Here is an 18,168-nt window from a genome sequence, read left to right as displayed (position 1 = left end):
AGACTTCTCATGTTACAGCTGGGGCTAGAAAACAAAACAATAAGTGATTTGTCCAAGTCACTTAGGGAATCATGTCACATCAATGAAAGGGTGGTGAGGGTGGCAGGGCAACCCCATGTTTATTCCCAGGGTGAACATCTAACTCCCTTTAATAACACAATGAAGCTGTTTTTACATTGGACACACACCAAAGGCAATTGAATATGAGGGTTTAGAAGCAACAGAGTAGTATAAAATTCTTAAGTCAGGGCCAATGTGGTCTTAATTTTCTGTCAGGATTACCAAGATACAATCAGAGAAGGAGGTAATTACATCAGCAAGGGCTGCATCCAGAGAGCGCCATGGAGAAAAAATGGTACAGTCCTTCTCCTGCTCAGCCATTTGTTGCCCTAAAGCACATATAATAATCTTGACCTTTAGAATGGGATTTACATGTCTAATTATGATTACATACAGGGTAGAAAAAAATTCTGTACACAGGGGATATTTTAACAGTGGCCAGTTGCTTTGAAATGGCTGCAAATGACTTCTGGTGACGTCTATAACAGGGTGTGATAAATTACAGTCCAGCCCATGGGCTAAAGCCGATCAGCTCTTAAGAATGGTTTTCACATTTTTAAAAAGGTATTAAAAAAGCAAAAAACAAAGAAGAATATGTAACAGAGATCATATGCAGCCCACAAAACTAAATTTACTATCTGGCCCTTTGCCAAGAAGTTTGCTAAACCCCAACCTAGAAGAATAAGATTCTACTAAATTTAATTTCTTCCATATCAGCCTATATTCAATTGTTAGCCCTTCAAGAAGTAACCCCAAATGTGAAATGGTTAGCATCATTTCCCATGGATTCATTATAAATGAGTACATTTAAATAAATAACTCAGCAGTTCTGGGAACTGTTGCTCTAAATACAGCAGGAGATCTGGCAGAGAAGGGGACCATTCCATCACTGACTGGGGTGAACAGGAATCAAAACAGAACAGAAACAGGTCCGGAAAACAATCCCAATGTGACTTTGTTTCTTCTATTTTGTGTGGGGTGAGATTAGGAAGACTCTTGTTTTAATGCTGGCTCCTTCAGAAAACATCCTAAGCCCTCTTCCTCCCTTAGAAAATGCGGGCCTTAAAAAAAAATCATCTTACACTCCTTAAAGCAAGGGATTGGGCTGGGGGAGGGGAGGGTGGGGCAGCGTGAACTTTCAATGGGTATTCAAGCATTGCCCTAAGTGAATAGATGGTGCCACCCAAATCTGGGAATCCTCAATGTCATAAATCCAAGTTTTCCTTTTAGAAGATTAGAGTTCATTCCTTCTTCAAATATCCCATCTTACTCCCTGAGTGAGCATGTGCATGCAACTTTCAGGAGTGGAATCACACACATTAACATCTCTCTAGTACCATGGAAAAGAATTGAAAGTTAAAACTAAGAGGTTTCATTTCTGTAATCTTGGAGGATCTGGGAATCTAGAGATATTCTCAGACTTTGGGTGTTTTCCGGACAGAGAGCCGTGCTAAATCGCTCACAATTACTTCTGTGAGCAGTTACAGAAACCCAGGACGTGGTATTGTCATTAGGTTTTTAATGGCAAACACTTACCTCCAGCCAAATGTCAGCCACATCATGTACAATCATCACGAGGGTCCCACTGCGAATATAATTAGCACACCAAGAGAAGCTCATCAGACTAATAGCAGCCAGGTGGTGGATGATATGAGCTAGAAAATCCTATAAGGTGAGGGAAAATGGAAACCATTAAGCAAATGCATTTATTTCCCAATCACTGGAAGAGATAATAATAATAATAATAATAATAATAATAATAATAATAATAAGATCAATAACTTACATCTGCACGTTTTGAAATTTATAAAATGCTTTTACTTTATTCTTAAACATAATCCTTGTGAGAGAGCTAAGACAAGTATTATTCTTGTTGATGGAAGTCAGTTAACTTTGAGATACCATCCCACACTGGATATATGTATACACACACACTGCCCCCCAACACACAATAAATGCATATACACACAAGCATATTCCTGTGTACACCTAGTTACTGTTTATCCCCTGCCTATTCCCCAAAAAGAAAAAAAGATTGATATAATAAATCTACACAACCATTAAATAAGTCAGTGCATATGAAATAAGACAATCTAGCTTGAGGAAAGCTACTGTCACTAAGTATAATAAAGACTTAAAGGTTTTCTGCAAAGAAAATATACAAATGGCCAATTCACACATGAAAGCATGCTCAGTCATTAGCCATCAGGAGAATACAAACCAAAACCACAATGAGATATACTTCACACCCACTAGGATGTCTAAAATAAAAAAGTTGAACAATAACAAGTGTTGGCAAGGATGTGGAGAAACGGGAACTCTAATACAGTGCTGGTAGGAATACAAAATGGTATAGCTGCTTTGTTAAACAGTCTGACAGTTTCTCAAAAGATTAGACATAGAATTACCATATGGCCCAGCAATTCCAGTCTTAGGTGGAATGAAAACATATGTTCATGCAAAAACTTGTGTATGAATATCCACAGCATTACTCATAATAGCCAAATGGAGGAAACAACCCAAATGTCCATCAACTGATAAGAGGATGAAAAAAATGCATCCATCTGTACAATGGACTACTACTTAGCAATAAAAAGTAATGATACATGCCATAACATGGATGAACCTGGAAAACATTACACTAAGTGAAACAAGGCAAACACAAAAGACAAGGTATTATATAATTCCATTTATATAAAATATCCAGAAGAGGCACATCTATAGAGACAAAGGAGATTTGTGGTTGCTAGGGGCTGGAGAGGTTGAGAGAAATGGGGCGTGACTGCTAAATGGTATAGGGTTTCTTCTTGGGATGATGCAACTGTTCTAAAATTGACTGTGATGATGATTGCACAACTCTGAATATATTTTAAAAACCACTGAATGTATACTTTAAATGGTTTAATTGTGTTATATGTGGATATCTCAATAAAGGTGTTTAAAAAACTTAAAGATTTCAGCTTCCTCATAGCCAAAGTAAATACAATACCAATAATAGCTCAATTTATTGAGCACTTACTGTATAGCAGCAAGTGTCTTTTTTTTTTTTTGAGATGAAGTCTCATTCTGTCACCAGACTGGAGTGCAGTGGTGTGATCTTGGCTCACTGCAACCTCCACCTCTCAGGTTGAAGCGACTCTCCTGCCTCAGCCTCCCAAGTAGCTGGGACTACAGGCATGTGCCACCACACCCAGCTAATTTTTGTATTTTCAGAAGAGACAGGATTTCACCACGTTGGCCAGGATGGTCTCAATGTCTTGACCTCATGATCCACCTACCTCAGCCTCCCAAAATGCTGGGATCACAGGCGTGAACCTCTGCACCCAGCATCAGGAAGTATTTTATACAGATTAAACTGTTTAATTCCTACAACAACCAGAGGACATAGGAACTATTTTTAGCTCCATTTTATAGATGAGGAAATCAAGTTTAGAGAGTTTAACCAACTAACTCAGATGTTGGTGTGTGGTGAAGCCAGGAATTCAAACCCAGGAGACCTGACTCCAGGGCCTGTGCTTTAGCCACCTCCCAATAGCTTTATGTTTCTGAAGATACATCTTTATAAGACACATAACATATATTTATATTTAATTTTTAAGAAGGTGTTCAATGCACCTGTAAATAATAAAAGGGAAGTCAACTACAGCAAAATCAAAGGTGGATGAAATACATGATCAACCTACCTGTATATAAAGACTGTCTAAAAAATGATTATTTTCAATTCTATCCCTTGAGAAAATGACTCAATCAATTAAATTTTGATGTATTCCTAGCCTAAAGTTAGTATAGTTAATCTACAGCTATTATTAAGTTATATGGAAATGGAGATTATTTATATCAGATATTTTCACAGTACATTCTTGTACTTAGATTTCTCATGTCTTAAGATGTCTGGTTGACTGCAGTGTGTCCCTTATAATGTCCACCATCACTCAACACAAACATTTAATCAAGCTGAACTGGTTTATCCAATATTAAATGTCATTGTACTTATCATACAAATTCTGCTACAAACCAGCCTTTTAATTACGGTGTAGTTTATGAAGTATATGCCAAGAGAATTTATCATTTGATCTGAATTGCTTACATATATGACAAAATCGTATGAGTACATTCAGGATTTAACACAGTTTGCTGGATTAGTAATTAGGAATCTGTAACAACCAAACCACTCCTAAAATACCTCACTTTGTGACCTCGGAAGTGGCATTTAGCATGCCTGTCACGGAGTTTCCCTGCAAATAAAGCAAAGCTAATAATGCCCGAAGCAAGGTTTCCTCATAAATATATTTGATGAATTAAGGGGAAAATGTTTTCAATGTCTTTGAAAACATCAAAAAGTTGTATATAAGGTGGTTTTGCAATCAACTAAAAGATGTGGTTGCAGAATTAATACTACTAACATATTTCTTCTTTGCACTGATGGACATTAAATTCCCAAACCAAAAGAAACAGATGCATAAAGGAGATGTTTTTTCCTTATTGAACAGAGGTGGAGCTTCAAAGTTAAAGTTTTTTATAATGTTTCACAACAAATGCTTACCAAGGCACCAAAGCATGAGTATAATTAGCAATAGTCTATGTACTATAAAGCACACAAAAGCAATGAACTGGACCCAAATACACAGGAAAATACAACTTAAAGATTAGAATTTGGGGCAGGGAGATGGGAATTTTTGAAGAAACTGATAAAGAAGCTTTGTAAATAAGACACTTACCTTTCTCTTGACATCAAAGCCAAGTCTAAATAACAGAGACCAATAAAAACTCATTTCTAAAATGTAGTACCAGTACTGGGATAGCAGCAGGGGCTGAGAAAAAGAAGAGTATTCATTACTTTAATTGCCATCATAGAAGCAACTCATTTTGATGCACTAACACCTACTTTTATACCTATTTATAACCCACCAGATTCCATAAAATAACATAGATTTATATTTCAATTTATATTTCAACAAAGGAATTAAAGATAATATTTCAAGGCATTTTATTTCTAAAAGGGTAGCTGAGTATTCCAAAACCAAGTTGAATGTTTTGTTTAAAAAATTAAATACAACTGCCACAGGTGTAAGTGCCTTCAGTTTATTCAGAGTTAAGTTTAAATTTTTTTAAAAATTAAAAATCTTTACTTAGGAACAATGGGAAATCTTTTCTGCTGGTCCCATAATTTACTTTGATTAATGTTTCTTGAATATTACTCAAAATCTGATGTCTTAATCTCTTTTCTGGTGACAGGCTGGTGGTTAGAATTAGCCCATTCTAAAATGGGACAGTAATAAAATATGCATAATTGTTTAAGAACTCTAAAAACATCTTCTGAATAAAATAATAAACTTTTGATAGCTAGAATTTTCTTAACAATTTTATAATGGGAGTGGTGGTGTTTATTTTAGCTAAGTTGAGACATTATATGACTTGGTGTACCCAGTGAATGTTGCCTTCTGGTATCTAAGCCCTTTGCAGTCTCCTCCAACACTGACTATGGACTTGATCCTGGTCTTTGGCCAAGGAGACAAAAGCAAATGTGATGCATGCAGAGACTTTATAAGTACCACATAAGAAAGCTGAGCCATCCTGCTGAAGGGGCCACAAAGAAGAGAATCAAGGTGCTGACTGCCAACGCTATGAATGATGTCACCATAGACTCGAGCCATTCCCTAGCCAGCCTCCCAATTGTCTGAAAATGCATGAATGAAGTCAGTTGAAACCACATGGAGCAGAAACACTGCCTAGCTGAGCCTAGCCTAAATTGACAACCAAATCAAGAGAAAATAAATGGTTGTTGTTTGAAGGCACTAAGTTTTGGGGATGGTTTGTTATGTAACAACAGATAACTGATACACCTGAGAAGATGTGAATAAGTTGGAGACAGAAGATGATAGGCCTGGGGTTTGGTCTAGATAATTCTTAGGTCCCTTATTGTCTGATTTTATTTAATTCTTTAATGCTGAGCCTAACATATAACTAATATTTTTGGTCAACTCATCATCCCTGATAAGGCCATAAAAGAATGAGACAGAGTTTCTGCTTTCTTCTATGACAGGACTGTGTGAGACTAATCCTCCTATTAAAAACAACTTAAAAATCTGGATAAAAGACAAGAAAGAATATCTGTTTGAAGACACCAGAGAGCAAGTAGGGCATCAAGAACCTGTGGAGTCAAGATCCTAAAGAGAAGAAAAATGCACGAGAGTGAACCCTTTATTTCAAGTGAACCCTATTTCTCAAGCAGCACTCTAGGCCCTAAGAATAAATTCAAAGAAGACCATCTTATACATATCATAAATTCTGCATATGCCAATTTATAAGCAGTATGGAGCCCAGAGACTAAGAAACACCAGAAGTTAAGCAGTAGTGGCTGCAATATCAGAGTACTAGGAAGCAAACTGGTGTTCAGGTTGACTAAGGAAAAGGAGTCATGATAAGCACTGTTATCTTTTATTTGAAATCACTGAAGAAGAATATCCTAGAATATGGGTAAGTTGGGAATAGACTTGCCTTCACAAAGACTGAAGTCTACCTTGAATCAGCTCAATCAAGGATTAAAGGTGATCTGCCCCTATTCTAACACTTAACAGAAGTGAAAGTAAGTCCTCTGTAAAGGAATATAATATCATCCTGACCATTTATACTTCTTTTGTATACAATGCGTGTCATTTAATCAAAAGCTATCAAGTGTAAGGAGACAGGAGCAAGAGAGAAAACAGATCCACAGGTGGTCAAGAGATGAGACTTATCAGACTTTGACTTTAAAATAACTTCAAAAATAGCTTAAAAGACAAAATTTCAGTAGAGAACTGGGATCCACTAAAAAATAAAATAAAAATTTGAGAACCAAAAAATACAATAACTGAAATTAAGAACTCAAAAGATGTGTTTAATAGTAGATTAGACATGGCTTAAGAAAAGGACCAGTGAACTGGACAACAGGAAAGTAGAAAATATCCAGAATAGTGAAGTGTCTGACATTTTACCCCAGTTGCAAGCTAACAAGTTAGTTTGTCACAAGTTCCATGAATGCTGGTAGAAGATAGTAGACACTTTGGTAGACAGCAGGTAGTTTATGACTCACAGTAATAGCAGTAGCTAGAGTATCAGTATTTGGGCCAATCCTTCCATCCCCAATCCCCATAAGGCTAAAGGTCAGATGATAACTGCCCACATCGTGGACTGTGTTACAAGAGAGGAACCCTGAGCTACAGAACCTGACCTTTTATAATAGACAATAACTTGCCTACTCTTTACTCCAGAGGGAGACATTATCTCTATCTCCTGTGGCTGTTTGCTATACAAACTTCCTCGAAAAGATCATCTAAAACAAAAAGCAGTCAGTGCTTGAATTCACAGGGCATGCAAGAGACTTGTGTAGAATTGTCTCTCAACAGACTGAAGCACAGAGAGGCAAGAGAAGGGAGAATATTTTTTAAAGCAAAAGAGACATATGGGGCCTAGTATAAAGGTCTAGCATATTAGCACATTTATAACTGGAATTTCAGAGGAGTCTGGAGAGAGAATGGAACAGAAGCAATGGCTAAGAATATTCCAAAACTGACTGAAGACATCAAGTCCCAGATTCAAGATGTTCTACAGACATTAAGCAGGATAATTTCAAAGATAAGCACATTTATGTATATCACAATAAAACTGAAAGACAAGACAAAATATTAAAATTGACCAAAAAGAGAAAAAAGACATTATGTTCAGAGAAGCAAAACTAAAAGTGACAGCTGAATTCTTATAGAACTAATGAGATCTAGAAGACAATGAAATAAGATCATTAAAAGTGAAGGAAAATAACTGCTAATCCAGAATTCTATACCCAGCAAAAATATCCTTTTAAAAATCAAAGGCAATACAACATTTTTCTGACAAACAAAATCTGGCATACCCACCATTAAAAAAAAATAGCAAAGGTACTCCTTCAGCCAGGAAAATAATAATCCCAGATGGAAACATGGAAATACAGGAAGCAAGGAATAGCACAAAAAGGGTAACTTGACAGATTTACAAAACAATAATAGCAATGACTTGTAAGATTTTAAATATTTGGAGGAGGAGGGTATATGGTGTATTCTAATTACCTTTCAGTGAGTGGAAAGCGGTAAGAACACCGATTTGCATCAGACTGTAATAAGTCAAGGACATATACAGTAATGTCTAAGATAATTACTAGAAGAACAAAGGCATATGTAACTTAAAAGTCAATATAAGGGATGAAAAAGAATAGTATTTTTTTAATTACTTGCCTGTCCCATAGAAAAGCAAGAAGGGAGTACAAAAAAAAAAAAAAAAAAAAAAAAAAAAGCATCAGATGGTACAAGTAAAAAATAAATAGTAAGACACTAGATTTAAACCCAAATATGTAATTACATTAACTGTAAACAAACTAAAGGAATGAGACAAATGAGGGTCAATAAGGATGAGGAAGCTCATGTAGAAAAAGTGCCAGGGATGACACAGTAGTGAACAAAGAGTAGCAAGGGACCAAGACCTAACTAAGGAGATAATTTGAGGGAACTCGGTGTTGAATTAAGGGGAGGAATACGTTAGAGGGGACTTACCTGTTTGGGATAGCCATTCCAAACCTCCCATAGGTCATATAGCCAAGGTTTCTGAAAGAAGAAGAAAAAAGAAGAACCAACAGATGAGAAATAAATTTGTCGGTGTCAAAGGCCAATTTTGGCAGAAAACCTAAGCTCTTCCTTATGTCATTTATAGCAGGCAAAGATGCACAGGAAATCGCCCTTTGCCATATTCTTTTGCTTCTATTGCATGCATTTCTCCCTCTGTAGAGTATTTCTTACATATTCCTATATAACACCTCTGTGAAATTCACTACTAGTGAATCTAAGATAATAGTGCTGTCTCATAGAGGAAACTGTTTCAAACAAGTAACTGTATGAACCAAATTATTTCTAAACCAATTATGTTATTGCTTCTGTAACAATAAAAAAACTTGAGATATCTGTAGCAATATTTGAGACAAATCTTGAATCTTGAGAGAAATCGCTAAAACTGGTTATTTTATTGAAAGTACTATACCCTAAAGGAATTCACAGACAAGAATTTCAAAAATTAAAGACAAATTCCAATCAAAAATATAAAAAGATAACTTACATCATAAAGAAATGCAATTCCAGCAACAGTGATCACTAAGTAAAATGCAAATCTCCAGCTGCCAAAAGAAAGAAAAATCTTTACTCCCTTGTAAAGGTAACTGAGATTTGAGGAGAAAATGATTAGGTATGGCAGAGTTTACAAAGAACACACATTCTGGAGTCAGACAAATCAAAGTTTCTCTCCTGGCTCTGCCCTACTTATTAGATGGCTACAACCTTAGGTAAATCATTTAACCTCAGAAAGCCTGACTTTCTTATCTGTAAAATGAAAATGACAACACTACCTCAAAATGTGAAAAGAACTGAAAATCTGTGATAACAGGTCTAGCATAAAGTAAGCAACAACAAATGGTAGCCATTATTCTTATTATAATGGCTAGCCCCGTTCCAGGCACACAATAAACAGTGGATTTATATTAGTATTATCAAGAAGGAACCTAATTAGTCTAATTATTTCTTTTATCACCATTTAATTCCCAGTTAAAAGTTTTTATGTGGCCAGACTTTACTCTTTTCTCCTAAAAGCAGGGTTTTGAAAAAAAGATTTTCCTCATGTATGGAGAAAGACCTGTAGACTAAGAGACTGGAAAGACACATCAAACAATTGTAATGAATGGATCTTATTGAGATCCTGATTCAAATCAAGAAACTGTAAAGAAAATTATGAGACAATCAGGGAAATCTAAACACTGAATATTTGCTATTATTAAGTAAAAATCTTTTATTAAATAAAAAATCATAAGATACTGATATTGCAATTATGCTGAAAATAAAGAGTTCTTATCTTTTTGAGATACATACTAAAATACTTACAAATGAAGTAACAGTGTCTGATATTTGCTTCCACACCAATCTGCGGTGGGGCAGAGGTGTAGTGGGGATAGAGAGGACATAGGATTGGCCTTGAGTTGATCAACTAAAGCTGGTGATGGGTAATAACACACTTAATTCATAATGCAGTCTTTCTACTTTAATATATGCTTGCAATGTTCCAAATAAAAAGTTTTTCAAAATTATGTCTATTTTATCTAACGATTGCTGGAGAAATAATAATATTAAAATAATATGTTTTCTTATCTTTGTGTAAGGTCTTACAGTGCTTTCCTTGACACACCTGTAAGATAGGTAGGACATAGAAACATAGATATATAACCATTTTGTAAATGTAATATCAGACTCAGAAAAATGAGGCCATCTCCCCAGCTCATGTAGCTAACAAGGAGGAAAGCTGCAACTTGAAGTGCAGGTCTTTGGACTCTGCATCGAGGAGTGTTTCCTAAACATTATCATTTCCCCGAAGCTAGATGATAGTCTTTCTTCATGGCTTGTTTTGACAGGAGAAAAAAGTAGGGTTCAATACTCAAAAAGTTGAACCATAGAAATATCCAAAAGACATTTTACAAAATGAAAGTTGAGACTTTACTGCACTCATTTTATTTGCTCAGAACATTTCCTTGGCTCCCTGGATTATCTTGTCCAAACAAAACCTACAAAATATAGGAGACGATAAGGCCAGCCAACCCACAAATGAAGCCAAAAGTGTGGGTGCTCTCCTTCTGTTTATTTCCCAAGCATTTATTGATTTCTCAACTCCGTCAGCCATGGGGCTAAGCACACATGTGCTATCACATTTTTCTTTTTATAAGAGTATAAAGCCGATGCTATAATTAGCCCCTTCCTACAGACTGCTGCTAACAGTCAGTTTCCTAAAGGAAATCGAACCTAAGAGAGATCACAAAACTTGCCCGAGTTTGGGGAGTAATACTCAGATCCATGAGTACAGCCAAGTCTCACATGTTTCTGGACATATCCTACTCAGAGAAGCCCTAAACTAGGGATTCTCAAAGTGTGTGCCAGGGAACCCTGAAGTCAGAATATTTTCATAATAATACTAATACATTATTTGCTTTTCTTCTTCTCATTCTCTCACAAGCGAGGTCATGTGACATGTGATCACAGTATTGCTCTGAATGAAATTGCACTGATGAAATGTGTACTTGTGTAGTCTCCTGTTTTATTAATATCTCAGTTTTAACTTTGAATACAGTAAATATCAATAGGTATAACACACACAAATGTTCTTTGGGATTTTCAAGAGTTTTTAAGAGACCAAGGGGTCCTGACACCAAAAAGTTTGAGAATCGCTGCACTTCACTGAAAAGATGAATGATAATGTCCTTTTCAATGCCATTTCACTAGTTTTAAATGAACCTAAGAGAGTAAAACTTTTATTATTTTCCAGGAAAGAATGAGATAAACATAAACATGGGAGGGGAGAAAACCCACTGAAAAACTATTCAGAAACAAATTGGTTGGGCAACGATGGTGATAGTGAAAGGAGAGACTGCATGGTGCAACCAGGGAGGAATGGGCAGAGTGGTGAGAGGCACTATTGGGGCTAGACGGGAGGCCCGTGGTGGGGACGCTGCATAGAGTGGACTGTTGACTGGACGGGTCAGACGAGGGTGAGGGCACATCCACCTAGCCAGGGAGAGCCCTTTCTCCCACACTGAGGAGTTCTCCTACCTGGATACCTAAGAACTTGGAGGTCCTTCTTATTGCTAGGTGGAAATGTGTATTTTAAAATGAAAAAGTGGTCAGCTAATGTGGAATTTGATTTTTTTTTTTAAAAAAAGGACCCATTATGTATTAAAATCCTGAATGCTGTGGAATAGGGCACAAGGGTCACCATGAATGAAAGTAACCAAGGAACCAATACACTGAACTCAAGGTGTCTGGGGGCTCATCCATCTGGACGTTACAGAGGAATTTTTGCCTGTTGGAAAGTAATCTTAGGAGCTGGTGTTAAGGAATAAGTGCCTGGAGATTTTCAAAAGTCTTGCGTTTAGGTACCTCACGCTATGACTTCTGTAGCACATCCCACAGCTGATTTTTAAAAAGCAGAGTCCCTGTACAATTAAACAGTGTGGCACTAGGTTTAGTCTGTTTATCTAGCACATAAAAACTTTTAACTTAGAATAAACATGTGACATTACTAAAGAATAAGATAAAGCTTAAATTTTATTCATGGGCCCACTTACTGTGTCCTGAATATATTGCATAATTTCCTGCTTTGTGTCTTTGCCTTACTTGAAAATACTGCCTCAAACCCTGCTTTCTTTTTTTATGGCAATCTGACCCATTCTTCAAGGTCCAACCTATGTCTTCCCTTCTCTAGAAAGCCTTTCTTTAACTTCTCCAGCCATGCTGATGCCATCACCTCTAAATTCCCACAACACATCTAAACATGATGTTGTATCTGCTGGTGTACACACCCATGTGCCACTGGGGTGGCGTGACAATAGATGTTACGGTTTTGTGTGTGATAATCTGGCCTCCCTAATTTGCTGTTTAAGGCCAGAAACCATGACTCACACGTTACTCCTCTCTTAAAATCTAGAATGCCACAAAATCTAGGACAGTGCTATGCACAGAAAATATACTAACCTTTATCTCTGTACTGCCTGACTGATTGATAAGGGTAACTCAAAATTCCCTTCTCCAGCCTGAACTCTGGAAGAATTCTAGTAGGCTTACTGACATGGCCAGATACCCACATATTACTCAATTTAATGATCCTCTGCTTGCTGGGAGGTAAGCATTAGGTGCCAGGGGCAGTATGATAGAACAAGAAATAGTATCAGAATAGGAGTCAGAAGATCCGAATGCAACAGCCATTGAAACACCTAAGAGACCCTTAAACTAGATGGATGTGCAGTTTCTCATTGAAAAAGGGTGGCCCCACCTTCCCCGACTGTGTCATATCATTGGCAGAAGGATCAAACAATTATTACTATTATTATTAGTATTATTCTGAGACAGAGTCTCGCTCTGTCGCCAGGCTGGAGTGCAGTGGTGTGATCTTGGCTCATTGCAAGCTCCGCCTCCCGGGTTCACGCCATTCTCCTTCCTCAGCCTCCTCCCAAGTAGCTGGGACTACAGGCGCCTGCCACCATGCCCAGCTAATTTTTTGTGGTTTTAGTAGAGATAGGTTTTCACCGTGGTCTTGATCTCCTGACCTCGTGATCTGCCTGCCTTGGCCTCCCAAAGTGTTGGGATTACAGGCATAAGCCACCGCTCCCGGATGGATCAAACAATTATAACCTGTAAGGCACTATAATGTATTTTTTAAAATGCCAGAGAATTTTATTAAAATATGATTCAGCTCAGAGTTGGAGAATTAGTCCCTGTTTGGGGTCTTTATTTAAGAATCATCTGTTAGCAAGAATGAATGATTGAGAGCAAGAAAAAGGATGATACAATGTAAGATCAGCTCCATTTTGTACTGTTTTGTGCTGATGGTTAGAGAGGTATACTTCTGCCAAGCTGACCTCAGCAGCAACTATATATTATATTTATCAAACTTTCAAGACCTAAAAACCAGACAGATGTTGGTTAGAAAACAAACAAGGTCATACACCACAAGCTACTATAAGAAAGGCAATGAAAGCCTGTGGTGAGAAGTGTTTGGAGACATCCTGAAGAATGGGTCTCTCTCTTTAAACATCACCCAGTTTCACAACTGGATTATCTGATAGGGAACATATAGATGGATTAAAGGAAGTTATTAAAGTTTAGCCTTCTACAGCCTCTGCTTATTTGGGAGACTTACATCAGCTCCCTTATTCATTTCACCTTTAAAACAAAAATATCTCGTGGAAGTCACTGGGCAATGTGAGGGAGGGCCTTAAGAATCAGGCAGGCAGATGGAACACTGCCGGTGCATAGAATGTGGCATTGAACACAACCCAACTCATACACATTCATCTGGATACAAAGAAGGGGAAACAAAGTGAGAGCAATGACCTGGTTCATTTTTTGCACAAGTGTCAGTTTCTGCCACAAGAGAGTGACCTAAAGTACTATGATATCCTATAGGAGGGGGGAAGAAAAAAAGCAGAACTCAAATGAAACTAAAAATAAATCCAATGCAGTCTCCCTGCCCTCAGAATGGACTCCAAGTAGGCAGCTCTGGTAAGACCCCACTTGATGCCCCAGCCCACCCTGATCCTCCTGCCAAGCCTCCTGAGAAACCAAGAGGATGGGCTGTGCACCCCACTGGAGGACTGAGGTCATGAGCCACGCCACACAGAGAGGCCTTCTCAGTGTTCTGAGAGGGAACACACGTCCTCACAGACATTCTCTGCTCTTACCATTATGATGGTTGGACCCAGGTGATAAAGTCTGATGACCTAGGGCCAACCCTGACCCTAAGAAAAGAGAAACACCAGTTAAGACATGTTTATGATTTTTTCTGTGCTTCAGGCTGAGTACATAACGTCTCCTGTTCATCTTAGAGAGTTCATAGTGTGGGAGTCTGTCTGAACCTATTCTGGTTCGGGGGACCAGATAAATAGAGTTCAGAGCTTACTCGATTTATAAAGGAGTGGAGGAAGCAGGGAAGGGAAATGTGTGAGGAGCTTAAAACACCACATCGGTGGGTGACAGAGATGGGTCTGAACCCTCCCTCTGCTGCCCTGGCAGTATTCTCTCTGCAAGGACCACTCTGCTCCAGACAGGGTGGCAGCATTCCTAAAGCTCGGTCTATCCTCCTTACCAAGCTTCCTGGAATTTCTTCATCCTGGAAGGCCTCTCTTGATTCCGCCGACTCCTAAACCATCTTTCTACCTGGCGCTCCGTCAAGTTACACTTCTTTGCCAGTCCATAAATATCAGTCTGAAAAGGGATGAAACGAATAAATGAGTGATAAAGAACAGAGTCAGACTGGCAGGCAGACAAGAGACAGGGAGATTGAGTTACAAGAGCTTCAGTACTGGGGGTGAGAAAAATTCTGTCATGAGACCTGGAGCCAGGGAATTTACCTCTTTTGCTTATGGAATCACACACACACACACACCAAAAAACAAAATGTTACTATCCTAGCTCTCTAAGTTACTGAGAAAGATCAATTCTCCATAAGTTGGCAGCAACCCACGCGTTTAAGTTGCATGTGTGAGTTCACTTGTTCAGCTAAAATGTGCTTAGGACTTCCTAGGCGCCAGGTAGAGCAGTATAGTTTAAATCAAATCCAATAAAATCCAATCTCCTCATTTTTCCTATGAGGAACTGAAACCCCAAGAAGTTTAATGACTTGTCCAAAAACCTAAAATTAGTAGCAAAGTGTGGACAAGAACTTAGGCTAGTGCATTTTGTTATTTCACATGATCTTTCTGACAGCTCCAGAAGATAATGCAGGAAAAACTCAAACAGGTGTTAGCCATCTACTTTTACATTTAATTATATAGAGAGAGCCTATTTCAAACTAATCCAAAATAATTTCAAGAACAAAAATAACAATTGCAAAATATGATGATGATGATGATGATTGCTTCTCTTTCGGGAAGTAGAAGTTGTAGGCTATGATTTAAAATTGGAAACAATATGAATGATAGATTCTCTCAAAGGTTAACAATTCGAAGATTGACCCAAGCCAGACAAGAAACATAAATGACCAAATGGACCAGGTCTGTTTCACAGTGGGATTTTAACATAGGAATGTTTCGTACTTTAAACCTATGGTAACCTTCTGCACATCCACAAAGAAATATGCTCATGAAAAATGACAGCCCTCTTGATTTTTTATTTCCCAAGTAAATATAAGAAATATTTCTGGCCCAGCATGGTGGCTCATGCCTATAATCCCAGCATTTTGGGAGGCTGAGACAGGCGGATCACCTGAGGTCAGTAGTTCGAGACCCACCTGGCCAATATGGTGAAACTCCATCTCTACTAAAAATACAAAACTTAGCCGGGCGTGATGGTTGGCTCCTGTAATCCCAGCTACTCTGGAGGCTGAGGGAGGAGAATTGCTGGAAACTTGGGGGCAGAGGTTGTAGTGAACCGAGATCGTGGCGCTGTACTCCAGCCTGGGTGACGGAGCAGGACTCCATCTCAAAATAAATAAATAAATAAAATAAACATTTACATTTCCTCTTAATTCTATTTTGTGAAAAATAAAATGGCATAAAACTGACCCTCAGCTTCAATGCTGAGGAAAGAAGTGGGAGCTGTATGGATACAGCAGGCAGAAAAGCACATATCATGTTCCAAAAGGCCAGGTAAGACCGAGATCTGGCTGACGCTTCCAGAGAAAATGTGCAGACCCAGGATTCTGATGGGAAATCACTAGGTTTTAAAAAATGTTAACCAATCCCTCAAGGTAAATTTAAACCAATTGTGGATGAATATCGTGAGGGCCAAACAAAGCCTGCCTGTGGGTCAGATGGCTGAATACCCAAAAGTCTGTGACCAGCGGATAGCTTCTGCTAGATTATCTCATATGTTCCCTCGCAGGAAGGAAAGAACACTACAGTGTCAAAGCAATTGGATATGGTAGGAAGGGCAGGAAGCCGAAAACAGAAGATCCAGTTCTGCTATCTCCTAGCTATGTAGGCATAAGCACCGCACTTTGACCGCCATGGAAAATGGGATATTAAGAGAATGTTTGCTACCCATCTCAGAGGGATGATTTGAGGACCAAGGGACTGGAATATGCTAATGAAACTATTGAGTGCTGTGCCAATGCTAGAGATTTTTATAACCAAACACAGAAACGAAACCATGGACTACGAAAGTATTCCTTTACTTTTAACATAATTTGCAAACGTGAACAGACCTCCCAAAATGGAGAATACAATTCAAATTCTTTTGGTTGGTGCACAACAGGACATATTCTGGCATGCTGCTGCACTATACTCTGTGTGCTCAGACGGAAGGGGCTCTGGGCCTACCTTTACTATTTGAAGTGTTTTAGTCATTCATTCATTTGGAAGGATTTAAAGAGTCTCTATGCACTGGTGCCAGGCACCATCTATGTGTGGGAGATTCAGTAGTGAGCAAAGCAAACTAAAGTCCTTGTCTTTATTCTGGAATGTTCTCAGATCTTAGAACAACCTAATTTTATTATCCCATGACTTCTACAAATAATTGCCTAATGAATTATTAATAAACATATATAGAAGACAGTAACTGTTTATGATGTGAAGCTTTTTTTTTTTCTATTTTGGAGTACAGAAGAATCTAGTTGAAAGTCAGTCTTGTCAATACTGCCCTCATGCACTATGATATTATTGAAAGAGAAAACTCCTTACAAGCAAAAGTCTCTAAAAGTGTTTTCTTGAATTAATGTGTGAAACATGAAGCATTTATTGACCATCTGTAATGATCAGAAAATAGTGCAAGATGTCATGGGAACAAAAACAAGCATGATTAAGTAACAAAGTAACAACTCCCTTGAGTTAAGAAGACATGCTTAAACAGGCTCCTTTGGAAGTCAGTGCATGATAGGCACAAAATTAATGGTACAAATAATAATAGCTGACCTTTACTGAGCATCTACTATGTTCCAGGTGCTATTCTGAGCACTTTATATGTATTAACTCAATTTGATCCTCACAAGAAAGAGCCCTATGAGATACGCAATGTAATTATGCTCAATTCACAGAGGAGGAACTGAGGCACAGGAAGTTTAATCTGTCCATTTCCACACAGAAAGCCTGTGACAGAGCCAAGCTCTAAACCCACATGGTCTGTCCTCACAATTTGTATTTTAGCCTCTATGCTACCTATTGCTGTGAACATTCAGAAGTGGGTTAGAACATACAGGAAAGGCCTCTCACAGGCACAGCCTCAAGGAGAGATCGAATGGCCTAAAGGAGAAGTGCTGAATGGGGCCAAGAGACCTGGCCTCTGGACTGAAAACGGAACCCTCTGTGCCAGTGGAGGAATCACCCTACCTCTTTGGCTCTCACATGTCTCACCTGTACAATCAATTGCACTAGAAGAGGTTTTTGCTCTAAAAGTGTTTGAATCTATGAATGACTCAAGTTAGCACACTGGAATACCTTTATTGATTATAGTAACTGGCTTGAGGTCAGTCTAACAGTGCCACGTTTCCTTTAGATCTGTTCCAGAACTTATTTGTTCTGCATCAGCATAGATAGATAGATAGATAGATAGATAGATAGATAGATAGATAGATAGATAGATA

At 38.2% G+C, this 18,168-nt stretch overlaps 1 protein-coding gene across 1 annotated transcript in view; it reads right to left on the bottom strand.

Annotated features, from left to right (window-relative positions):
* Window positions 1-18,168, bottom strand: part of CERS3 (ceramide synthase 3) — a 119,561-nt gene that overhangs the window by 58,670 nt on the left and 42,723 nt on the right. Inside the window, exons 5-9 of the mRNA XM_026455460.1 lie at window positions 14,737-14,855; window positions 9,178-9,235; window positions 8,622-8,672; window positions 4,779-4,871; window positions 1,597-1,725 (exon numbers count right to left, since the gene is read on the bottom strand). Of these exons, the coding sequence (XP_026311245.1) occupies window positions 1,597-1,725; window positions 4,779-4,871; window positions 8,622-8,672; window positions 9,178-9,235; window positions 14,737-14,855 (450 nt within the window). The remainder of the gene's footprint in view (window positions 1-1,596; window positions 1,726-4,778; window positions 4,872-8,621; window positions 8,673-9,177; window positions 9,236-14,736; window positions 14,856-18,168) is intronic.

This window comes from Piliocolobus tephrosceles, chromosome 6 (genome assembly GCF_002776525.5).
Source record: "Piliocolobus tephrosceles isolate RC106 chromosome 6, ASM277652v3, whole genome shotgun sequence".
NCBI classification, from domain to species: Eukaryota; Metazoa; Chordata; class Mammalia; order Primates; family Cercopithecidae; genus Piliocolobus; species Piliocolobus tephrosceles.
Note: the sequence above shows the minus strand (reverse complement) of the source record. Positions and strands in the feature narration are given on the sequence as shown.